This window comes from Myotis daubentonii, chromosome 1 (assembly GCF_963259705.1).
Source record: "Myotis daubentonii chromosome 1, mMyoDau2.1, whole genome shotgun sequence".
Classification (NCBI taxonomy): Eukaryota; Metazoa; Chordata; class Mammalia; order Chiroptera; family Vespertilionidae; genus Myotis; species Myotis daubentonii.
The window spans coordinates 231,077,072-231,102,043 of record NC_081840.1 but is presented as its reverse complement, the minus strand read 5'-3'; the positions used below and the strand labels follow the sequence as shown (position 1 = coordinate 231,102,043).

At 61.1% G+C, this 24,972-nt stretch overlaps 1 protein-coding gene across 3 annotated transcripts in view; it reads left to right on the top strand.

The window, feature by feature from the left end:
- Window positions 1–24,972, top strand: part of PPP2R2C (protein phosphatase 2 regulatory subunit Bgamma) — an 83,348-nt gene that overhangs the window by 34,609 nt on the left and 23,767 nt on the right. For all 3 annotated transcript variants that reach the window (XM_059675935.1, XM_059675944.1, XM_059675927.1), the window contains exons 2-5: window positions 16,435–16,532; window positions 18,565–18,730; window positions 20,027–20,139; window positions 23,847–24,024. In XM_059675935.1, coding sequence (XP_059531918.1) covers window positions 16,435–16,532; window positions 18,565–18,730; window positions 20,027–20,139; window positions 23,847–24,024 — 555 coding nt within the window. The remainder of the gene's footprint in view (window positions 1–16,434; window positions 16,533–18,564; window positions 18,731–20,026; window positions 20,140–23,846; window positions 24,025–24,972) is intronic.

Genomic DNA, 24,972 nt, shown 5'->3' with positions numbered 1-24,972 from the left:
GGATGCGTGCCTCCCTGTCTTCATGCCCAGCCTGTCTGTCCGCACTTCACTCCCCGGCACTGGGCACAGGGTGGGCACAGGGGAGATTGGGTGAGGAATGAAGGAAGCCCTCTGGGCCGACCGTCTCTGAGTTTCCTCTGTCATAACAGGGACTCCCTGGTGCCATCGCCCGTCCCTGTGGGAGGCGGCGCTCTGCTGAGTCATCCGGCCCAGTGTGTGTGGCAGAGGGCGGGGAGCCAGCCGAAGCGATTGCCTGCCTGATGCCAGCCTTTGCGGAGAGAAGTGCTGGGCCCAGGCTGGGCCAGGTGCGGGTCCAGAGGAGAAGGGAGCGACTCCGGAAGCCCCTCGAGCGGGTTTTGGAAGCACGGGGTTGGCAGGCAGCCCGCCCGGGATTTGAATCTGGCTTTGCTGCCTGGCAGCTGTGTGGCCCCGAGTGAGTGTCTTAACCTTTCTGGGCTGCCTCCTCCCCAGAGGGCCTGGCACACAGGATGGGGAGGGGCACACAGCCCGGCACTTGCTCTCAGTAACAGCTCTCTTGTTCCCTGGCTCGAGTTCTTGTCAAGCCCTCTCTCCCCCCAGAGCGGGTGCTGTCCCCTGTCCCTTGAGTCCTTGCCATCCTGGCACTGTCCAAGGGTTGCTATGGTCACCAATTCACAGAGGAGGACACAGAGGCTCAGCGAGGCTTGCCTGAGGCTGCAAGGCAAGTGGCAAGACAGGCGCCCTGGCTGGTCCTCCTCCTGTCCCTCCCTCCTCCCCCTCCTGAGTCACTGGTCACTCAAGGGCTTGTCCCCGCTGTGGACGGCCAGGCCACATTGGCCAGAGCAAAGGAAAAACTCCGTCATCTCAGATCATTAGACTGAATGACACGGATCTGCCAGGACCTCTGCCACTGGGGACTCGTGACTCCTCCCAGCACCTCGGGGTGGCTGCTCCTTGTACCCCCCCCCCCCCGCGCTCCCCCCCTCCCCGGCTCGCATACACGGCCCAGCCCCATCCTTGGCCACGGTCTGGCCTGAATCAGAATCTCCCCCGGGAAGGCCTGTTTGATGGCCCTCGGCCAGGTGGCATCTTTGAATTGTTGTGCAAGGCCTAGGCCATGGGGGTTCCCTGGGGCCCCCTGCCACTGAATGTGTTTACCCAGAAGCGCACCCGAGTCCAGAGGGAGCCTGGCGGGCTGGGCCCTGGGGTCTAGGAGCCTGGAGCGCCTCCTCTGTGGCTTGCAGGGAAGGGGAGGGGTGCCATCCAAGGGCAAACCAAGGTCACAGAGAGGACGGCCAGGAGCCCCAGAAAGGGGGTGCATCTCCTCAGAAGATTCAGAGGCCGACAGGCAGTGGACTCGGGGAGTCACGCCCTCACTCTGTGCCTGGCAGGAGGAGCCCGGGGGCGGGTCCATCCTCTTCTTGTTCTCTTTCCCGTTTTCTCAGAAGCACTATCGCACCATCACCCGCCGTGGCCCTTTCACCCCTCCTGGTCCCTTATGAGGTCCTGACAGGTGCCCGAGCGCAGGCCCTGACCCCACCATGACATCAGCGGGGGGCAGCCCAGAGAAGAAGAAGGCCCTGTGGCCCCATGTGGTGGATGCTGGGGGACCCGGCCTAGCGTGTCGGCCAAAGGGCTTCCTAACAGTGAGGCCCAGACTTCATCTGGCGCCCCCACCCATCCGTGGCCGGCTTGCAGGGCAGGGCAGAGTAGGCACCCCAGGCACCCTGGGCACGGGGCTCCCAGGACGGGGGGGTGGGGGGGTGGCGTCTCCTGTCCCGCCCTCCTTCCAGAGGCAGCAGTGAGCCACCCCCTCCCAAGGAGGGGAGAGGCCGGAGCGACAGGGGAGAGGTCCCCGTGGGCGGCAGTGGGAGTCTGGAGAAGTGTCGCCCCAGCTTCCTAACCCTGACAGATGGCTCCAGCCACCCCTGGGGGTGGGGACCGTGTGGTCCAGGGGTGGCAGCCCACATCCTGAGCAACAGAAGGGTCTGGATTCAAGCCTGGCTCTGCCAGTTGGCATCTGTGCAGCCGGCGGGCACGTTGGCAGCCCAGGCCTGGCCAGTAGGTCAGTGTGAGGAGCAGGAGGGGGAGGGGGCGGGGAGGCCAGGAGGGAGGCCTGGGCGGGTGCCGGGCTCAGCCGGGAAATGGTGGCTGGTCTGCTGACGGGGAGAGCTCAGGCTGGAGGGGGTGGGGCGGCACGGGGTGGCCGTGCTGAGCTCTCAGCCCAGCGAGGCTGCGGGACCAGAGGCGGGTGATGTGGGGATGGACAGGCCCTGCTGCGGGCGGGAGGCAGCATTTTCCTGGGGCCGTGAAACCAGACCCGGCTTGGAGTCCAGCTCCCACGCCGCAGCTGTGTGACTGGGTCAGTCCGTGGCCTCTCTGAGCCTGTGTTTCCTCTGCAGGATGGGGGAACTCCGGGTGCGGTTTGATGTGAGCATAAAGCTCCCAGGCCGGGCCACGGGAGCCGTAGGAGGCCGTGCCCTGGCCGGTGTAGCATCACGAGAGCGAGGTGGCTGGGTGTGTGGTGGGAGGGTGGGCGGGTGTGGAGCTCACTCTGGCTCAGGCTGGCTGGGGGTGGAGGTGGTGGAGGAGAGAGTTTGGAAGGTGGCGGGCTTGGTCCACGGTGTAGGGTGTGTAAACCGCTGGTGAGAAGTCCACGGAGAAAGACTCTGTGTGACAGGCACGATCGGAACAAAGATGGACCTGCGTGCTCATGGACTCGGGAGCTGGGCGCTCTGTGTGGGCCTGGGCCCGAGGGGAACCACAGGGGGAGACGAGGAAGGAGCTCCCTCACCTCAGCCGCCTGGAGTTGGAATGGGCTGTCCAAGGAGGTAGTGAGTTCCCCATCCTGGGAGGTATGAGAGTCTCGGCTGGAGGTCTGCTTGGGGGGCCACAGAGAGGACACCAGGGAGGGTGGGGCTGGGTGACCTGCAGGTGCCCTGCTGGGTGCCGGCAGCTCTGCCCCCGCTCGGGATTTAGGGTGTAGAGGTCCTTCCCCAGGCGGCACTGCACCATGGCCCGGGGCACTTGCGCCTCAGGCTGGGCAAGCTCATTGAGTGTTTTTTTCTTAAAGCAGAAGCAGTAAAGTCGGCACAAACTTGCCTTTAAAATACGATGCTGTGAGTCTGCCGAATGCAAATGGGTTTCAGCCGCTGGAAGCCTGACCTTGAGCTGTGTCCTTGGTCTCACAGAAGGGCCCTGAGCCCCGTGCGGCTGGAATGGCGGCCTGGCTGGCGCTGGCGGGTGTGGGGCCGTGGGAAGGCGCCCCGGATGCTCACCTTCGAGGGAGGGAAACACATTGTCCTTGAACCTGTGGACAGAGGGAGCGGGATCCACCTGCTCTGTGAGAGGACAGGGCTCTGTCCCCTGTCCTGGCATCTGCTGCCCTGCCCGCCCCCATGCCTTCACCCACTGCTGTCACCACCTGTGCCCTCATTGTGAGTCAGAGCTCACACTCACACCAGCGCCGGGAGGGAGGCATCACGGGCCTGCTGGTGAGGGGCACGGCCGGGCTGGGCTGGAACCCTGGCTGCACCACTTTCTGGCTGTGTGGCTGTGGACTCCTTACTTGCCCTCTCTGATCCTCAGCCTCTTCATCATTAAAGTAGGGGTAATAGTAGTCCCACTCCTCAGGGCTGTCGTCAGAATTCGATGGCGTGTATGTGAAGGACTCGGACCCTGCACAGGTGCATCTAAAAAGGGCCACTTGCCCTAACCCGGTGGTCGGCAAACTCATTCGTCAACAGAGCCAAATATCAACAGTACAACAACTGAAATTTCTTTTGAGAGCCAAATTTTTTAAACTTAAACTCTATAGGCTGGTACATTGTTATTAACTTAATTAGGGTACTCCTAAGGCTTAGGAAGAGCCACATTCAAGGGGCCAAAGAGCCGCATGTGGCTCGGGAGCCGCAGTTTGCCGACCACTGCCCTAACTGGTTTGGCTCAGTGGATAGAGGGTCGGCCTGCGGACTGAAGGGTCCCAGGTTCGATTCCGGTCAAGGGCATGTACCTCGATTGCGGGCACATCCCCAGTAGGGGGCGTGCAGGAGGCAGCTGATCAATGTTTCTCTCTCATGGATGTTTCTAACTCTCTATCCCTCTCCCTTCCTCTCTGTAAAAAAAAAATCAATAAAATATATTTTAAAAAATATAAATTATTTTAAAAAATAAAAAATAAATTAAAAGGGCCACTTGCCAGCCTCCCTCGGGAGGTAAGTGGCAGAGCCGGGTGACGACCTATCGGTCCGTCTGTACGCACTCCGCCTGATGTTCAACCTGGCCCTGCCATGAACTAGCCAGAGTGCCCCCTCGGTGGCCCTTCCTTCCCAGGCCAGACACCGCCCTGCCACTGCCCCGCAGGGTACCTGTCGCCGGGAATGCCCCCTCATCTTGTTGGTATTTTGTCTTCCATCTATATCGGAACTCAAGTCCCGGCCCCACTGGCTGGTGCACACACTCCCTCTCCCTGGGCACAGCCTGGTTGCTGAGTCACTGCGCTCCCCGAGGCGGGCGGGGGTCTCCTCCTTCGCCGTGGGTGGGAGACGAGGGCGCGCCGGGAGCGCAGGGTTCATTACATCGCACGGCAAGGCTTGTAGGACACGGGACGCGTCATTAGGTCCTGCGTGATCGAGCGGGCCCGCCTGCCCCGGCACCTGCACGGGCCGCTGAGCTGGAGTTATTACCGCGTACGTGCAGCTTCCCTCGCTTGGTGAGCCGCCGGGGGAGGGGGGTCCCCGAAAGTGGCCCTGAGCCTCAGAAGCCCAGCTCTAAGCGGGCATGTCCCTCTCTTGCCAGCTTGCTGGGGTGCGGAGCTGGGCCCCCTGCTTCATTAAGGGCATCTGAGGGACACGTGTCAGGTTTACACGGTGCCACCAGGCTGGCGCCTTTGCTATAAACAGCTTCTGAGAGATTCCCCTATGAAAATGGGGCGTCCATCAAACAGATGCCAAGTGGGAAAGGAAGGGCGTTCCAGGTCCATCGCTCGAAGCCGGGGAGCGCCTGGCACCCACCGGCCAGCTTTCTAGGGAGCTCCCTGAGGCCACCCTGGGTGGGGGCCTTGTGGCGAGGGTGACCCGTGATCCCCTGCGGCCCTGAGAGAGTGATGCCCGGGCTGGCTCCTGCCCCCTGACTCCACCAGGGCAGCCGCCCCTGCTCGCTCCCCAAGCTCCAGCCTCCCCTCTACCCACCAACCTCTGCGGCTGCCCTGGGGTCTCTCGCAGTGTGACCCGCAGACCTCCCGTAGCCGCGGCACTCAGGGGCTTCCCAGGCCCCACCCAGCCTTCCAGGGGCCGGGCCAAAGAATTTGAATTCTTGACAAGCATTTCCTGCTGTAAATATGGGCCTCAGCTTGCCTGCCCTGCAACCTCAAGGAATCCTTACCTTTCCTGAACTCCCGCCCACATTCCCACCCCAGATCCCTGGGAGAGGAACATGATTGGCTCAGCTCTCTGGGCAGCCTGATGATTGGCTGCCTCTGAAGGGGATTGTCTACTGCTCGACCCAGTCACCTGCGGGCAGTGTGGGGTGTGGTCATGTGGTGCAGAACTGCTGATAAGAGGCCTTCAGTTATCCTTGCTATTCGTTTATCAGTTTATTTAACACTAGAGACCCAGTGCGCGAAATTGGTGCAAGGGGCTCGGCCCTCGCAGCCCAGGCTTTGTCCGGAAGGTCATCCGGTCTAATTAGCATATTATGCTTTTATTATTATAGATTTGATCCCTTTTGGGTGTTTTTGCATAGTTTTGGGATTCTAGTCTCCTCTGCCATTTAAATTTTTTAAAACCAACCAAATGGCACACACAATTTTAAAATTCCCAATAATCATCAAATCTTCAGCGTTCTCTATGTCGGAGCTGAGTTATAGCAATGTAATGTCAGCTATATGTGTAATTTTAAATTTCCTAGTAAAGAGAAATAGGTGCAATTAATTTTAATAATTTATATATCCAAAATAAGATCACCATATCATCAATACTGAGATTATTGTTGAGACATTTCACACGGCGTCTTTGAGATCTGGTGTGCGTTTTATGCTTACAGTCCGTCTGAGTCCAGGCTAGCCACATTGCAGGGCCCAGTGGCACATGTGGTTGGTGGCTACCGTACTGGGCAGCGTGGCTCTGAATGGTGACTTTGCTGTACATCATTTTCAGTGTGTTTTTACCCACTCTTGAATAGTTTAAAATAGTTTAAGGACTTTCAGTGTATTGTCTGAGAGCACCGGACTTCAAACTGTTGCGTTTCCAGCAATAAATGCTCATGAAATCTGCTGGGGTTTTGGAGGATTGTGCCCATTGTTCCTGACTCTCTGCCTCCTGTTCTTGCTGGGTGTTAGGCCCCGAGAGAGGAACGCACGAGGCCAGAGTGGTGAGGGGTTACGAATTTATTCGCTCATCCGCACACCAGGGGGCTGAGCCTGGATGGCTCCAGCCCCCAGTGACGGGAGTCAGCGGCTTTTAAAGGACTCGAGGCAGGCTTTTTCTGGGCAGAGAATTTTCTCTGTGCAGGTCCGGATTCTGGGAAATCAGGAGGGGAGAGAGAATGGTCTTAGCAAGTGGATTGTGGTCTAGGCAAGTGGCATGTCCATTGTGAAGTGGCCTGAAGGCCAGTTCCTAGGGGAGGGGGTATCGATTCAATAGTTCAACACTGGGTCCGTATTGACCAGGCCAGGTTGGCCATCATCAGGGTTCACGTCTCATTAGTGAGTGTGCTGGTTTTCTGGGACTGCCTCAAACTCAGTGGCTTCAGACAACGCGAGTGTATGTTTGTACAGTTCTGCAGCCAGAAGTCTGAAGTCAGGTGAGGGGGGCTGTGTTCCCCTGGAGCCCCCCCAACCCCCCCCATCCCAGGGGAGAATCCATCCTTGCTTCTTCCAGCGTCTCAGGCTGCTGGCATTCCTTGGCTTATGGCCGCATCACTCCAATTTCTGCCTCCCTTGTCACATTGCCTCCTCCTCAGCGTGCCTCTCCTCTGTGTGTCCCTTCTTAAGACACTTGTCACTGGATTTAGGGTCCACTTGGAGAATCAGGGTGATAGCATCTCGAGATCCTCGCCTTCATTGCATCTGCAAAGAGCCTTTTTCCAAATAAGGTCGGTTCTGGGGATTGGACAGTGGACGCATCTCCTGCAGGGCCACCCTTCAGCCCACTCACTGAAGCGCGAGTGTTTTGACATAGGAATGAGGAAGCGAGGAGCATGAGACGGTTTATTTTTCTCAGGCATGAAGTGCACACAACAAGAGGGGGCTTTGAAAGGCACACCGACACCCAGCGTCGTTTCTCAGCGTCACGGGAAGTCTGGTCCACGCCGGCCAGGGTTGGGTCACGTTGGCCACTCCAGGAGTGGACGTGGGTTCACGTGGTAAACAAGTGTGTCAGATGCACTTGCGGAAGCAGAAGGAAAGACAGCAGGAAGGCAAGAAGGTCTTAAGCTGTTCAAAAGTGCACACGGTAGTGCCGATAACGGGCGCCGCAAAGGGCCGGCCCCGCACCGCACTGAAACAGGCCGGGGCCTGTTTCATCGGATTGTCGTGGCTGTGATTATGTATTTATATGAGCATCATCTGCCTGTTATTAATGAGGAGGATGGTAGATAAAGTAAGGGCAGAGACTCTCCTGCCGGGATACAAAACAAAGAATGGAGCCGAATCCGTCAGTCACCCAATGGTGCCGGGGGACAGCAGCCCGCCTTTACTCCGTGGCGACGCCATGGCCACGGCCGCGCTTGTTCGCGCCCATTCCTCTTCTCTATGACCATCAGGACGGCACTGATCCGGGTTTGCAAATGAGGTTTTCTTGATGTTGCCATGTCAGCATCTGGATTCCAGGCGGGCTGCCTCCCAGACCTGGCCCTCCCCGTGTCACGGCAGGCCCCTCCCCCACCTAACCGCCTCAGGGGCCCTGGGACTTGCTAATGAGCCCGGAAGCCACAAACAGTAATGAAAGTGTTTGCTTCGCTGCTGTGGGCTGGCCCTTGGGATCCCTTCCCATCATTAAACTGGGGATTCTCCTCCTGCGGCTGAGTTCAAAGAGAAGGCGTGTCCTCACGGTGGTGTTCACGTATTCCTTCATCCCCCATTCATTTGTTCATTTACGTATTCATTCATTCGTCCCTTCAGCCGTTGAGTGTCTGCTAAGAGCCAGGTTCCAGCGCTGTGCTGGGCCCACAGAGGGGAGAGGAAAGCAGGCTCCGGTCACCGGGACCCAGCTCCTCTCGGGAGCGCCGTGACCTTGGGAAGTTCCTTTCATCCTTCTCGGTTTCCTCATCTGTGAAATGAGGAGACAGATACAACTGTGGCTGAGCCCCAAGAGCTGCAGAGACCACTCGGAAATTGTGGGATCTGCTTTTCCCGGCTCAGGGATTCTCAGATAGAGGGCGCTGACCCAGAGAGATTCTGAGAAAGCCCATCCCTCCCCGCCCCCCTGCGTACCTCTCCCCGCCTCCACCCTGCTGGGATTACTGCTTAGGCTCTCCAGAACAGTCTGGGGCCCTGATAGGGTCACCAGGTTTTGCGAACAGAAAGACAGTTTGCCCAAGTTAAATTTGACTTCAGAAAACAATTTTTCCCCCTAGATAAGTATGGGCCACATAACATTGAGGTATCCTTATACTAAAGAACGCGCGAGTCCCGTCTTTCACACGGCAGCGCCCGGCCCCGCGGTGTGCTGGGAGGTCATGCAGTTGCAGAGTTTCTGGTTCCCTCACGCAGCCACCGCCGCCCACGTTACAGATAACCACACCCAGACCCTGAGCGGCCACAGCCAACGCGAACAGCGCGGTGATGGCCTGGGCGGGAGCGGGCCTGACTCCCGCTCTGATGGGGGGAACGGCGGAGGGTAGCGTGTTTAACCCCCAGGACTAAACATTCACCAGAGGAAGGGGTTCTGAGCTCAGAGAGGACAGTGAGGGCTCCAGGGAGCTGGCCCTCCCTGCCTCGCTCAGCCCCTGTTTCCATCCTTTAAAAAAATATCAATAAAGCACAGGGAGGGGCGGGGAGCCAAGGAAGAGGACGGAGCCGTTCCTGTCATTCTCGCCTTCAAACCAGGCCCTGGTGCCGGCTCCCTGAGCTTCTGTCGCCCGGGCTCCGACCCGCAGAGGACCCATCTGCCCCTTTAAGGGGCACAGAGCTGCCCTGGGCCCCCCTCTCTCTCATGCTGGGCACGCTGAGTGGCATCCTGGTGGAGGGACTCCCGCAGCTGTGGGAGCTGTGCTGCTTCCCGCCGGGCGCAGTAATTGCAGAACTCCGACGGCTCTCATTCTCTCATTAGCCCTGTGACTCCTTCTGGCCTCGGCTCACCGGCTCCTCTGCCTCCTGGTCTACCAGCTGGCCTGGAAGGTGTTGTCGGTCGGGAGGGCAAGGGGACACGCATGCCCTTGACCGGTGGGTCCTCCTCAGGGGCTTTTTTAGGGCCTCCCAGAGCCAGGACTGGTGGTGGCTTGACCCCCGAGCTCACGGCCAGGCACTTGGGAGCTGAACTGTGGTCCCCACTCCGTGGTTGTGGCCCCTGGAGCCACTTGGCTGCCAGGCCCATGGGTCGTGCAGAGCGGAGCAGCAGCGACCTCAGGCCCAGCTCGTCGGCTCCTGGGCCAGGATGCTCCGGGGTTTAGGGCTTTGCATTGTGTGGAGCCCCGAGCTGCTGCCCACACTTTGGTCCCACCCTCGGTCTCTGCATCTTCTTCATCCTACACGCAGTCCTGGAGTCACGACGGTCGCCGTCACAGCCAGTGCGCCTGGCACCTCCCAGGGACACGCGTGCGGGGATGGAAAGGACACGTGAGGTGAGGGCGCAGTCCCAGGCTCCTCCGGAAACCAGCCAGACGCACCTGCCCAGCCCGGGCCCCGGCGTCCACCTGTGGCCGACGCCCTCCCGTGGGCCCAGGCCAGGAGGTGGAGGCAGTCGCCACCCTGACTTTCTGGAAGGGCAGGCGAGGCATGCCAGCCCTGAAGGCCCCCCACCAGGGTATGAGGTCGGTCTGTGAGTGGTCCCCACACCGGCCCACCTCGCTGGACAGTGTCATCTGCTCGGCAGGGTAATACACTTGGGCTAGAGGTCTGTGTCTCCAGGAAAAAACCAGGAAGGAGCTTGGGAACCCCCAGCTGGTGGCCCTGCCTGAGGGTGCCTCCTGTGCTCATTTTTAAAAATAGGTTTTTATTGATTTCAGAGAGAAAGGGAGAGGGAGAGAGAGACAGAAACATCAATGATGAGAGAGAACCATTGATCAGCTGCCTCCTGCACGCCCCCTACTGGGGACCCAGCCTGCAACCCAGCCTGTGCCCTGACCAGGAATCGAACCATGACCTCCTGGTGCATAGGTCGACACTCAACCACGGAGCCACGCCGGCCGGCCGGTGTGCTTATCTTCATATGGGAGCCGGGGTCCTGGGTGGGAAGAGGGCCTGTGTGGCCGGGGCGCAGGGCACCGGGCGGGAGGCGCGCTGGACTCCCCTCGGAGGTGCGTGGCCGTCTCGCAGTGAAGGGACCCGGGCCGGCCCCGCCACGCCCTGCAGTGCCAGGAGCACAGGCCTTGGGGTCCAACCAACGTAGACGCTCCCAGCACGAGGACGAGCATCTTTGGGGCCTCGGTTTCCCTACGTGGAAACGGCAAACTGCCTCGCACTCCCAGGGCGGCTGGAGGGTGGAGCACCCTGTGGGCGAGGCTTCTAGCTGGTGCCTGGGTGCCTGGCTGTGGTGGGTTCTCAGTGAGCGAGCCCGCCCTCCCGCACCCCCCGTTCCCCCCCCCCGCCCCCCTGCCCCCCGTGCTGGGCCCAGGTCCTGCCAGGATGACCGGTGTGCTGCCAGGACGGGAACATCTCCCAGCCACTCCTTGTTCACGGCCTGGTGTCCTGGCCCAGGCAGCTGGGAGCGCTGGAGAGGGGAGCCCAGGCAGCTGGGTGGGCCCCGGGCCAGGCCTCCACCCGCAGCTCCCCTTTCAGTCCCAACCCCGAGGGACCTGACAGGTGAGGGGATGGAGCCTACCGAGGCGGGAGGTGGAGCTGCCACCCGGAGCGGGAGGGGCCCTGCCCATCCGCCTCCCAGCCCACACCCTCACCCTCAGCCACCTTGGGGTGCCCCTGATGTTGGGGCGGTCACTGCTGTTCCAGCCCCTCTTGTGCAGGTCCTGACACTGCCTGCAGCCCCTGTCACCCCCGTCCTCCCTCCCTGTCCCCCAGAGGCAGGGATCCGGGGCCTCTCCATGAGGCGGGGGGAGGCAGGAGCCTGGCTGTGTGTACAGCACCCAGAGCTCACTTAGTCTGGGGGCTCCCCCCGGCCACCTCCGAATGCTCAGTGCCTCGTACAGGGGCTGGCACCCAGTAGGTGCTCAGTAAATACTGAATGGATAAATGGCCCCGTTCAGGAAAATGCAGAACACCTGGGCTGTGCTGGCAGCGAGGGGGGAGGGGGAGTGGGAGCCACAGGAGGCTTTGGGAGGATCATGGTCGTGGTGAGGATGTTGCAGTTTCGGGAAAGTCCCTCTGGCCGCGGGGCGACTGGGCCAGGAGAAGGCGGCCAGCCTTCCAGGAGAGCCGTGACACAGCCTGGGCCAGGCAGGGGCGGGAGAGGCGGCAGCGGGCTTGGCCGGCTTTGCCAGGCATGACCTCAGCACCCCGCTCAGGCCTGAGCCGCGTCTCCCCTGCACCTGGAGCAGACACGGCTTGGCCAGGGCTCTGATGGGCACGCTGATGTGATGCGGCCCGAAGGTGTCTGGTCTGTCAGCTGGCAGTTTGGCCCCACTCGCCTGCCTGGGCAGAGGCCGCGCCTGCGGGAGGCAGGGAGGGGGAGGAGCCAGCGAGGCCAGCTGCCCGGACACGGCCACCGGTCGGGCCAGCACCAGGCCCCACGTCCCTCCCCACGGCGGCTCCTCACGCTGGCACGGGGCAGCGCTTGACAGTTGGCAGAGCCCTCTGTCCTGGGCAGTTCCTGTCGCCATCACACACGGAGGGAAACTGAGGCTCAGGGGCAGGGGTTGGGGGATGAGAGCAGGAGAGGGTGGGATTCGGAGTCAGGACCCAGGACCCGGCCGCAGGTTCGCCACATGCCAGGCCCTCTCTGTCTTCGTCTCATTAGTGATTCCTGCCCTCCCCCCTCCTCTCCGTACCCCACGGTCTGGGACTTGGTTTGGGTGCATGATGAGAACAGCCCGGTACTGACCGCACTAACACTTTCCAGGCAGGTGTTCATTGCCAGGCACTTAGATATCTGTTGCCTCACGAAACCCTCACATCCCTTCAGGGACGGGTGAGCAGGCTCAGGCACGTCTGTAACTTGCTGAGAATCGGGGGGCTTTTAAAGTGGGGTCTCCCGTCACAGCCTGGTCAGCGCTTCCCAGTGGCTCTCAGACCTCAGCGCCCGGGGACCTTGTCAAATGCAGATTCCAGGCACCAGTGATTCTGATCCGGGGCCGGGGCGGGGCCCTGGGACCTCCGTCTGCAGGAGAGAGGACGGGCGACGCTGCCTCTGGGCTTTCAGGAGCTTGTGCTGCAAGGAGAGGCGGGAGCAGGTGGGCTCCTGGGTCCCCTGCCTGACCCTGTAGCTCTGGCCTCGGGCCACTGACCACCTGGAGGGCCCACAGGGGTCTGAGTGAGGGGTGGCGCCTGGAGGGCTGTGCTGGACCCCATCTGGGCGTCACTGCTGCCGTGAGCACCATCCGACCTGGCCTAGAAACAGGCCCGCAGCCTGACCGGGTCCTGCTGACCACAGGCAGACCCCCAGCTGCCCGGTCCCCTGTCCCCAGGCCCATCTGCCTCTGTGCGGGCCAGGCCTACAGCCACTCTACAGGGGCCGTCCGGCCTGGCCGGGAGGAGCTGGCAGCCCCAGCCCTGGCCCTGAGGCACCCTGAGGGGGCAGCGCTGGCCCCCACTTGCTCTGGCCCCTCCGCTGGCAGATGTGGGCCAAGCGTGGTCAGGGTTCCAGGGCCATTCCCAGGCTCCCTCCCCCGCGCCCCCTCTTCTGGGGCCTGGGTTTCTGCCTGAAGGGAGCGGGGCGTCTGTAAAAGCATGCGACCCCAGGGGAGTGTCATCGGCCGAAAAAAGGACAGAGACCATCGCTCCAGCCGGCGAACCTGAGAGCCTGAGGCCGAGGGAGAGGCTGGCCCAGGCCACAGGTCGTAGGATTCCCGCCATGTGAAACGTCCAGGACAGGCACGTCCACGGTGGCCGGGAGGGGGCAGTGACCGCTGGGGCGCAGAGTTTCTTGGGGTGACGGGAACGTGTAGCATTAGACAGGTGGCCGCATCACACAGGGAAGATGCCCAAACCTGCTGAGGCCGCGCTGTAACGTGTCCAGGGAGGACCCAGGGTCGGCTGTTACTGTGCCCTGTCCTGGTCCAGCACGTCCCACAGTCCCGGTTCTCTGGACCCTCCCCATGCTGTCCTGACCCCGCCTGAGGGCGCCTCTGTGGGAGCTGGGGTTCGGGGAGCCCCATTTGAGCATCCTGTCCTGTATGCAGCCCTGTCCTCACCACAGTCCGCACGACACCTAATTTACAGGCGAGGAAACTCGGTCTCGGGCCACACTCCCTGCGGATGGTGCTGCTGGGCCTGGGCCGGAGTCTGCGGGTCAGGCCCGCCCTCTCGCGGCCTCACGCTGTCCCCATCCCCAGGGCTGTCCCAGGCCCCACAGGAGATGCTGTGATACAAACAAAGGAATAGATGCTGGCGTGGAGGACTTGGCGCTCCCCCGGGGCAGCGGAGACCTGAATGGTGATCAGAGCTGCCTGGCGGCCCGCGAAGGTGGCGCTCCGGTCAGTGCAGCGTCCGCGAGGCACCTCGTGCGTGGGGGCGGGGGAGCGTGCAGTCTTCCCACCTCTAACGCAGGGGAGCGGCCCCCCGGCAGAGCGGGGTGGGGTGGCCGTGCTGTGCGTGGCAGGTGCTGTGATGTGCCCGCTCCCCTTCCTCAGCCAGCACCGCCGCGGAACAAACCACCACCACGCTCCGCGGTTCTTCTCCCAAACCCCTCGCCTCCATCGTCCCCTGGGGCTCCCCATCCTGGGCACATGCAACTGTCCCCCTGCTCAGACGGCACCACTGAGCCTCAAGAAGGGGTGTGACAGCCCATGGCCGCGCAGCCACGGCCCTGGAGCCCAGGTCCAGCCCAGGATGGCCGCCTGGCCCAGGAACGGCGCAGGAGTCTGCCAGCAGGCCTCCCAGCCACACCTCCTGCAGGCCGGGGCAGAGGGCGGCGGATATGAAGCTGACGTACATGTTGTAAATTGCCTGCAGACGTTTAGTGTCCGTTACCTTGGTAACCGCCCGGCATTTATGGACCACGTTGGCTCTGGGTAGCCTTGGTTACACTGCCACTCTAACTTCATAGCATGGTTATTTCTCCATCATAAACATAACATAAATTATGCATACGTCCACATTCATCACACCATATACGTAAAATACATGCGTTTTTGCGTACCCATTGTACCTCAGTAGAGCTATTGAAATATGTGTTCATTACAGAAAATCTAGGAGACAGAGAAGTAGGGAGAGAAGGGAATTAAAGGAAGAGAATTAAAAATATCTCAATCCAATCACCTAAGGCACCTCTGCTGACAGGATGGAAATCTCCGCCGGGCTGTCTCTGCCGGTGTGTGTGCTGTTGGCGTGGCTGTGACCACTGGTCTATATAATGAAGAACGTTTTATACACAACTTGACACCCCGCTCTTTCCCCCTTAGGGGTGCTGATAGGAAGCAGCAAGAATCAGTGCCATGTCGGGGACCCAGTGCTGCTGGGCTGTGGCCCTGCGTGTGGCTCTCCGTGTCCCTGGGCGAGGCCGGGCTTGCCCATGGGGGGTGTGGGGGCGGGGGAGGGGGCAGTGCCAGCACCGGGGCCTGACCGCACCCCACTCCCGCCTCAGTGCGCGCTTCCCAGAAGCTGCCCCCCGTGTTGTCTGTGTAAGCTGAGTGCGGGGCGCGTTGCTCTTGACCGGTGCATCCGTCCCGCGCCATCTGCTCCCCAAACGCCTCTTCCTCCTGGTTTCTTTCCCGCCAAAGCGGGCGTGCCCTGCGCCTCCGGGCCTCTGACGGCCACTGGACAAGAGAAACGCTTTATTGACTGACAGCGGGGAAAGCCCTCCAGGCTGAGAGCAGCTGTGGAGACAAGAGGGAGCCCGCGTGGGAGTGGAGCTGTCAGGAGTGGGGGTGGAGGGAGGCGAGGCTGGGAGAGAGGGCGTCCGTTACTCTTTACTGAGTTAAAAACAGGGCGCTCCCCGGCATTCAACACTGACTATTTGCCATCACGCATCTGCTGATGCTGCTGATCCGGGCTTGTTGGGCTGGGGCCCTGCCTGGGCGCTTGGCTGGGTCTCACACACTCGTCCCCTGTCCTTCTCCTCCTGCCCTCCCCCCACCCCCACCCCCCGGACCGATGGGCTCGGGCCATCTGGGCAGGTCCTTCTCCGGGCAGTGGCCCAGGCCCGGCTTGGTGGCCTGTCTGCTGGTGTCCCGCAGGCCCAAGCAAACCACAGGGCCCAGCCCAGGGTCAGGGTGGGGGCAGCAATGCTGGGTTCCCGCGCAGGGGAGGCGGGGGGCGGGGGGAGGTGGGGGGAGATGGGGCTCCTGATGTGGGCTGCCTCAGGGGCCGCTTCAGGCTCCGAGACCTTTGCTTTCCTCTGACATGATGGGGGTCGTTGGAGGCTGTGGGGCGGGCTCCTCGCTGCCCTCCCTGCTGAGGCTAGCCCAGCCGGGCAGGGCGGGGCCAGGAGAGCCCTGCACAGGGGACAGGCAGAGAAGGGGGTGGAATTGGGCATGAAGACTGAGCCAGTGGGATGAGGCGGAGAGAGGACAGAGGTCACGACGGGGAGAGAGTCAGCCCCGGCCAGCAGAGGACGGAGCTGCCATCACCGAGAGTGGGGGCTGCGCAGAGGAGGGGGGTTGGAGGGATGAGGATCAGGATTCGGTTTGGGGACCAGTGGAGGGTTTTGAGCAGAGACACGCCATGACTCAGGTGGCCCATCGCCCGGGAAGCTGTGGGAGAACAGAGTGGAGGGTGGCACCCGGGAGGTGTGGTCTGATCTGCGGTTGTTGAAAGTAGATCCACGGTGCCTATGAGTCCCCACCAGGAATGTGAGGGTCACAGGGGCCCATCCAGGGGAGCTCAGTGGGGGGCGGCAAGGGGTATAGTTGGTCTCAGTGGCCCCCAGAATTGGGCTAGTGTCAGGTTTGCATCCCAGTCACCTGGCGGGTACAGAAGGGAACCTTCAAACTGCTTCTGGGAGGAGCGGGAGGCAGGAGGCAGGAGGCAGGAGGCAGGAAGGAGCCGGAGTGAACAGGTCTCTGCCCAGTGGCCAGCGGGGCGGGGGGGGGGGCAGGTGTCTCCCTACCCCTCAGGCTCCTGCTGCCTGGTGGGGCCCCACTTGGGGTGCAGGGCCTCTGGGTGGGGTGAGGTGGGCCCAGTTGTGTTGAACAGCATGGGACTGGGTCCTAATGAGCCTTGCCTTCCTGTCTCTCCGCCCCCCACAGCCGATGTCATCTCCACTGTCGAGTTCAACCACACGGGAGAGCTGCTGGCCACGGGCGACAAGGGTGGCCGGGTTGTCATCTTCCAGCGGGAGCCAGAGGTGCGTGGGGCGGAGGGCAGGGCCTGGAGGGGGAGGTGCGGGCCTGGGACGGGCAGGGCCTGGGGTGGGGGCGGGGCCTGGAGCAGGGGGGGTGGGGCTGTCTCAGCAGGTGCCCCCACGGTCCACCAGGATGGTCCCTGGGGAGCTTGCCTGCCCCCCAGCAGGATCGTGGAACTGGCTGGAAAGGGTGCGCGGGTGCAGGGCGGGACCGGGCAGCTCTGGGGCAGGTGGGCCCCTGGTCCACTCAGCAGATGTTTGCTGATTGCTCACTGCGTCCTGGACCCGGAGACACGGGACCAGCAGAGCCAGGCTGCCCTGGCACAGTATGGGCGCTTCCCATCCTGGGCGGAGGGAGGCTGTGGGCTGGCCCTCAGGCAGGGGTGGCGGTTTTGTTTGTCTCAGGCCCCAGAGCCCCAGCCCCCTGGGTGGTCCAGCTGAATTCGGGTAAGACAGGCGGCCTGGAACCCCCTGCCTGGGCGCTGTTTCTGAACCACTGGAAGAAAGGGGTGACAAAAGGCCCCATTAATTGAGCACCTACTACAGCACGTGCAGACACCTTGCCACCCTCTCTACGCACTTCCCATGTACCCTTGCTGCTCACCTCAGCGGGTGGGGGCTGACACCACAGTTTACAGACAGGGTCACTTGGGGAAGTCACGCCAGCTAGTGAGCACAAACCAGGATTGAAACCAAGACTGTGGCCTGTCACAACAGCACCCTGCCTCTGAGGGCGGTGCCCGCATCAGACACCTGCTGCATTACATGCTGGATAAGGACGTGGGGGAGGCAAGCGGGGGGCAGAGGGAAGGATGTGGGGGGAGAGGACCGCATTCAGTCCTTCAGCATCATCCAGACCTCACCTGTGTCCCCCCCGTCACCTCCCTGGGCCCCAGGGGTGGAGCCGTGCTATCATCCTCCCCACCTCACAGCCTCACAGCCGGGCTGGAGCTCGGGCTGGAAGCGGCTAAGCAAGGACACCCCGCTGGACGCGGGCAGCCCAATCCGTTACCCGCCGGGCCTGCGGCCGGAGCGAGCCGACTCCGTGAGCAGGACGCGCGTGTCCCGGGGGGTGGCCGAGCCCAGCCTCCTTTCTGCCAAACTGAAGAAGGAGGTTCAACGGGGGGTGCCAGAGCCTCGGTTTTGAATTTTTCTCCTTTAATTGTTGTTAATCCCGGTCCCACTGACCTTAGTCACACCCAGTGCTCCTGGGACACGGAGTGATTGGAGGCAGGAAGACTGAAGAACTTGAACGCGTTCTGAAAGCAAGGCGGGTGTAGACATGTGGCAGTGGGTGCTTTTTACACATTCCCCGGGAACGTGACATTGTGCCGGGTAAGTGCCTTGGATTTGCTGCCAGGCGGTGAGGCCTCCGGTTAGTGTCATGTTGTCCCATAAACTTGCTGTCTCCTGGGAAGTGGCCCCTGGTGCCTGTGGTGGGCTCACCAGCTCACTAGTTTGGGGCTCTGCTGCCCACGCCAGGATGGGACCCCCAGCGAGGGCATCTGGGAAGCAATTCCCTACCTGAGTTTGACATGACGGGCACTGCCTGGGGGAGTCACTTCAGAGCATGCTCAGTCCTCACGTCCCACCCCATGGACACGAGGGCACGAGGAGCAGGCCACAGCCTCAGCCTCTGCGACAGACAGACCCCGCAGAGGGAGCTACACGTAGTGGGCACGTGGCCTAGGCAGGTTCAGCCACCCCTGAGCCTCCACTTGCTGACTTGTAAAATGGGGAGTCATGGTACTCGGCATAGAGGGGCCTCGAGGACAGGAAATGAGGCGTGAGACGCACTTAGGTCAGTGTCCACACAGAGTAGGTGCTCAGGAAACAGGCGCTAGCTTGTCCTACAGCCACACAGCAAGGAGATGAAAAAGCTGGGTTTCCGGTGACCCTTGGTGGGCCCAGGGGCACCGCTGGACGCCCGGTCGCCATTGCTGTCGGGCCACCTTGGGTTTAACCCCTGGGCCGGCTCTTGCCTGTTCCCACGCCCCTGCTGTCCTAGCTCAGGCCCCATCGGGTTTCCTTGCAGAGTAAAAATGCGCCTCACAGCCAGGGCGAGTACGACGTCTACAGCACCTTCCAGAGCCACGAGCCGGAGTTCGACTATCTCAAGAGCCTGGAGATAGAGGAGAAAATCAACAAGATCAAATGGCTCCCTCAGCAGAACGCCGCCCACTCCCTGCTGTCCACCAACGGTGAGGGCGTGCCTGCGTGCGCGTGTGCCTGAGTGTGTGTGTGCCCGAGCATGTGTGTGTGCAGGCATGAGTGTGTGTGTCTGAGCGTGTGTGTGTGCAGGCATGAGTGTGTGTGTCTGAGCGCGTGTGTGTGTGTGCCTGTGTCCCTGAGTGTGTGTGCAGGCGTGTGTGTCCCTGAGTGTGTGTGCAGGCGTGTGTGTGCCTGAGTGTGTGTGCAGGCGTGTGTGTGCCTGAGTGTGGGCATGCAGGTGCAGGCGTGTGATGTCACGGTTTGCATGAAACGCTATTGTCACCGCACTGGCACGGTCGGTGAGCGTCTTCCTTGGTCTTTGGCTCCACATCTGAATAGGTGGAAATCCCACCCGGTGAACGTGCTCCTGCCCCCCCCTTCCCTGTTGGACACGGGCCATCCCATGGGGGTGCGCAGCGCCATCAACATGGTTGTGATGGTCTCCCCTGGGGTGGGCTGACACTCCCGAGGGAGGAGGGCCAGGGAACACGGGAACGCCCGAGGCAGACTTGAGCTCCATCTGCCCCTCAGATGCAGGCCACCCTGGGAAGAGTGATGGCGCCCCCCGCCCCCCAAGGCCGGCCGCTCGAGGGGAAGGCCATAGCCGGGATCCCCTCTTCCTTGGGGACCTCCATCTGTTTTCTCTTAGGGCCTTCATCTGATTGGACGAGGCCCACCCAGACTAGGGAGGGTGATCGGCTGTACTCTGTGGGTTAAATGTTACTCTCATCTCAGAACACCTTCACGGCCACATTCACACACGTCTGACCAAAGAGCTGGTGCCTGCGGCTTAGCCCAGTCGACACATGAAATAGGCTCACAGCTGCCAAGTTATTCTTTCGATGTTGTTGGCGGATGGCAGAGAAGTGAGGCTCCCAGAGAGTGGGTGGATGGGGGGGGGGGTGCTGCTCAGAAATACAGGGCTTCCCCTGGGCGGGGGGCCTCAGGGAGGGGCTTGGAGACGCGGGAGCTGTGTCAGGGCCGTTTCTCTGGGGGTTGGTGAGAGACTGATCACTCCCCTGAGCGTGCCGTGCCCTTTGACCCAGCCACGTCACCGTGGGGACCGTGGTGAGGTGTGAGAGAAGGAAGGCGGGTGCCCCACGCATGGAGCTGTTCTCTGCGGCCGTTTACAGGGGAGGAAATTGGAACGAACCACCGCTCCCAGCACAGGGTGGCGGCCGAGCGAGCTCCGGGCGGTGCGTCCGTATCTCGTGGACAAGGGCGGATGGATGGCCCGTTCTCCGTGTTAATCGTGGGTCTTGTTTCACTTTGTTCTGTTTTTAAAGACAAAACCATCAAATTATGGAAGATTACCGAGCGAGATAAGAGGCCCGAGGGCTATAACCTGAAAGACGAGGAAGGGAAACTCAAGGACCTGTCCACCGTGACGTCACTGCAGGTAAGCGGCCGCTAGGGACACTGCGGGTCCAGGTTCCTTTATTAGCCGACGAGGATCGTAGGGCTCGAGGGCCCTGGAGAGTTGAGCCACAGTCAGCGCAGACCCTGGCTGCGGTCATCTGCCTGCTCCGTGCCTCCACGCCCCCACCTCCAGTGGAGATGACCTTCTCCTGGAGGCCTCCTGAGGACAAGGCGCCCCACGGCCATAAAGAGCCTTTCAGCCGCACTGAGGGTGCAGAGCAAGTCTGCACCCCCTTGTCACACAAAGAGGGAAACGGGCCCCGAGAGGGGCAGGAACTCGCCCGAAGCCGCCCCGCTAGTGAGTGGCAGAGCCCGCGGAGAACCCGTGGCTGAGCTGAGTGGACTCCGAGCCCTTTGCCGAGGGGCAGAGCGGGGCCTGGGGCTGCGACTCCTGCAGCTTCTATGAAGTCTCAGCCTCCAAGATTGCCTTTGATTGACAAAGAGCCCGCGGGTAAGCCACGGAGCCGTGCTAAAGCCAGCCCAGCCCTCAACATGATTCAAAGGCCAAAGGACTCCTCTCTCTCGCAGCCGCGGGACCAGAAGAAAGGGTTCCATGGAGTCATGGGCTGGGGTTCAAATCCTGCCTCTGCCACCTCCTGGCGGTGTGATGGGGCGGGGCTCCAGGCTCCACAGCCTCAGTTCTTCATCGGGAACAGGGGTGAGCACTGTGGCAGGTGTGTCTCCAAGCACTCTGGCTGGCACAGCTCGTTGAACCCTCACCCAAATCCTGTCACGTGGCATTATCACCCCCATTTCACAGACGAGGGAGCCGAGAGCTGGGATCCAAACCCAGGGCAGGCTGGCCCAGAGTCGGCATCCGTCTGCTCTGACGTGGCCAGGAGGCCCCTGCCTCACGGGAGAGCTGCAGGACGGTCAGTGGCGTCCCGGGGAGGACTGTGCAGCAGGCCGGGAAGCACACGGTGCCGCCGCCTCTGTCCCTGGCTTCCAGACACCGGGAGCACAGTGGGTGCTGCGGACGTGCTTGCTGAAGGAGGTGCTGACCCGGATTCACCCATTCAGCACACACGCTTATTGAGCACCTACTGTGTGCCAGGCCCATCTCTAGGCACTGGGAGGCTGCAGTGAACACAGAGCCCGCGGCAGGATGAGGCCCAAGTCTTCTTGGTGTCCCAGTGCCTGGGACAGGCCTGCCTCAGAGGAGGTGGCCACAGAGGGTCATGAAGGAGCGGGGACCAGTGTCGGGATGTGACTGTTCTCTTCAGCTCCAGTTTGCACATCCTAGCAGACCTTTAAAAAATATTTTTTTATTGATTTCAGAGAGGAAGGGAGAGGGAGAGAGAAACATTAATAAGAATCACTGATCGGTTGCCTCCTGCAAGTCCCCTACAGGGGATCAAGCCCGCAACCCGGGCATGTGCCCTAACGGAATCGAACTGTGACCTCCTGGTTCATAGGTCAATGCTCAACCACTGAGCCACGCCGGCCGGGCCGTTCTAGCAGATTTGGAAAGGCTCGTTCCTGTCACATGAAATGCCGTCTCCCTCAGTTCGTTCCTCAGCTGCGAGTGTGGGCTGCTCTGCGCTGCCTGGGCTGGGTGGGGTGAGCGCCTGTCCCCGGCTCGCAGACAAACTGCTCCCCACTCTCTGCACTGCTGCTGGGTGGCTGTGGGCATCCCCCCCCCACACACACACACCCTGCCACCGCTCCCCGCCTCAGTTTCCTCACTGGCAAAATGGAGATGATGCCTCGCTTCTTCTGAAACGACCGCCGGCGCACGCACGGAGCGCCCGCGAGTTGTCATAAATACGAAGTGAGATCAGTGCTGTTCCCCAGAAGGAGAAATAAACGTTTAAACACGGTGGCCTCTAAATGACCGGCGAATCGCACAAATAAATCTGAGGAGGCAGGGAAGCCAATTATCTGGGTTGTCGAGTAAGGGGAGTGATGGTGTCCCGCCCCCACCGCCAGCCCCAGGCAAGTCTAGGAGGGTTTCCTCTGGCGGGAAAGATGCAATTATCACCTCCTGATGGCCTGGCGTCTGCGCAGAGCCATGCCCATGGGAATCTCGTTTATTTCCCTCCCAGCATCCGAGATGTTCTTGTAGTCCCACACCTCCCGAGACGGCACTTAACGGAAACTGAGGCTGCGGGAGAAAGGGGGAGGCACGCGGGTCTTTCCTCCCGCCTAGCACTGCCCGAGGACTCGCTGTATTAGCTCTGAGCAGGCACCAGCCTCACCCCCTTTACGGAAAAGGGAACTGAGGCCTACATGTTACCCAGTGAAGGTAACGCTAGTGAGTGGCAGGGCAGGTTGTGAAGCTGCAGGCAGGTCTCAGTCTGCACCTTTGCACCAGGAACCCTCATTGGCAGTCACCCCAGCTTCCTGGCCCGACTCGCATTTCCTGACCCCGTGACTTAGGCAAGTTGGGTTCACCTTGGCATCCAGTCCTCTCACCGGTGATGTGGGGATGGCAATGCCAGCCCCATTTCCTGGGCGTCGAGCCCCGGCCAGGCCATTGTGTCTGTCTGTCTTCGTACCTTTGAAACCTCACAGTTTCCTGGAGTGACACACAGCAGTGTATGGTGAGCCCTGACAGAGATGTGGGCCCTGTGCTGGGTGTGTCCGGGGTGTGTGCCAGCCCTACCTACCAGGGCAGCTGCCCTTCTGGGGGGCTGTTGCCTCCAGATCCTGCAGGAGGAGTTGGGGTTCACTAGCTGTCCCAAGGCGGGGGGTGGGGGGGCGTTCCAGGCAGAGAGCACGAAGGGAAGCAGAGGCGTGCATCTGATACTGTCTCAGGGATCCTCACACGTCCGAGGTGGGAGTCTGTATGAGTGAGGCGAACACTGATGGCTCTAACAGATGACCCCGCATTGCAGGGCAGAGCACACAGAAATGTAATTCTCGCCCTGGCCAGTTTGGCTCAGCGGATAGAGTGTCGGCCTGTGGACTGAAGAGTCCCGGGTTTGATTCTGGTCAAGGGCACAGGCCTGGGTTGTGGGCTCGATCCCCAGTGTGGGGCGTGCAGGAGGCAGCCGATCAGTGATTCTCTCTCATCATTGACGTTTCTATCGCTCTCTCCCTCTCTCTTCCTCTCTGAAATCAATAAAAAAATTTTTTTAAAATGTAATTCTCACTCCTAGCAAGGTGCTCCTGCAGGGACACAGCCTCCTGCCATTCCATGTGCCTCCATCCCCAAAGGCTGGGTCTTCACCTTCCTTCAGTGGAAGGAGAAAGAGGATAGAAAAGGCACACCTGCGTCTTAACCACCTTGGCCCTTAGTGCCAGGCATCACTGTACTCACAGTCCATTGGTCAGAACCAGTCATGTGGCCACACCCAGATGCAAAGGTAGCTGGGAAGTGTAGTCCTTCCCTGGGCAGCCACTTGTCACTTCCTGGTAGAAGGGATGCAAATGTTTGGTGGGCAGTCAGCTGACTCCGCCATGGTACCTTCTCATTCCATTTGAGAGATGAGGAAATTGGGGTGCGAAGGGGTTCAGTCACTTATTCAGAGTCACATGGTGGGCTCAGAACCAACCCGGGGAGGCCAAGCGAAGGAGGTGGGCTTTCCCGCCGGGCCCGGTGGCGATGGGCATTGGCCACGTGCACTGCTTATTTCCGACACGTGCGGATGGATGCCCACTGGTGCACGCCCCGCTGTGGCTGCCTGGCCCAGGCGGCCTGCCCCCGGCAAATGGCCCTGCTCTGCCCTGCCCTCCTCCGCGTAGGTGCCCGTGCTGAAGCCCATGGACCTGATGGTGGAGGTGAGCCCACGGAGGGTCTTTGCCAACGGCCACACCTACCACATCAACTCCATCTCCGTCAACAGCGACTGCGAGACGTACATGTCGGCCGACGACCTGCGCATCAACCTCTGGCACCTGGCCATCACCGACCGGAGCTTCAGTATCCTTTCCGCCGCAGCCGCCGGCGTCTCCCGCGGTGGCTCCTGGGTGGGCTGGCTGGCTGGCTTGTAAGCGAGCTGGCTTGGGGGCTTCTGCTTCGTTCGGCTTCGGTGAGTCCACAGGGTGTGAATGACGCGCAGACGTGAGCCATGCTGAGAATTTATGAACGCTTTAAAACCACGGCTGTGAGGGTTACATGTGACCCCTCGCCACCTCCTCGCCAGGGTGGCCGTGATCCCCGTCACCCTGGGACCTCACCAGGGACGAAGGAGGAGATAAGGTCCTGGGGTCACCCCTCCCAGAGGAGGGACAGCTGATCCTCCTGAGACCGTCCACCAAAGGCTCCTCTGGACCCTCCCCGCTGGGGTCCCACCCAGGGCTTAGAGTGACAACTAGGATGACAAAAGCCCAGCCGGATGGAGTCGGGGGCCCTGCTTGTGGCTCCCTGCGTCTGGACAAGCTAGGGGCAAGAGGATTGAGTCCAGCGCCCACCAGCTGGCGAGGAATGAACTGTCCATATACGAGCATGGGCCTGGGGAAGGGCTGCAGTGGAGAGAGCAGGCTGGTTGCTAAGCTGTCCCTGTTCTGAAGACTGATATAATAACAATAATTACAGCGAGGCTCTTGTGTAGCATTAACGCTTGTTAATATTAACTCATTTCACCCCCACAACAACCCCGTGAGGTCGGTACGGCCATGATCCTCCTTTACAGATGAGGAAACAGGCACCGGGAGCCCAAGTGAACGTGCTCAGAGCCCACTCCTTGCCGGGGTCCAGCCCCAGCAGGTCCAGGGGTCCCCAAAGGTATGGATGGAGTCGGCGAAGAAGGAAGGACACGGAGACAGTGTTCAGTTGATCAGCAGCCTAGCCAGGATCTCCAGCCAAGTTCTGGTCTGGATCTCCAGAGAGGTTCTGCTCTGGATCTCCAGCGAAGTTCTGGTTAGCATC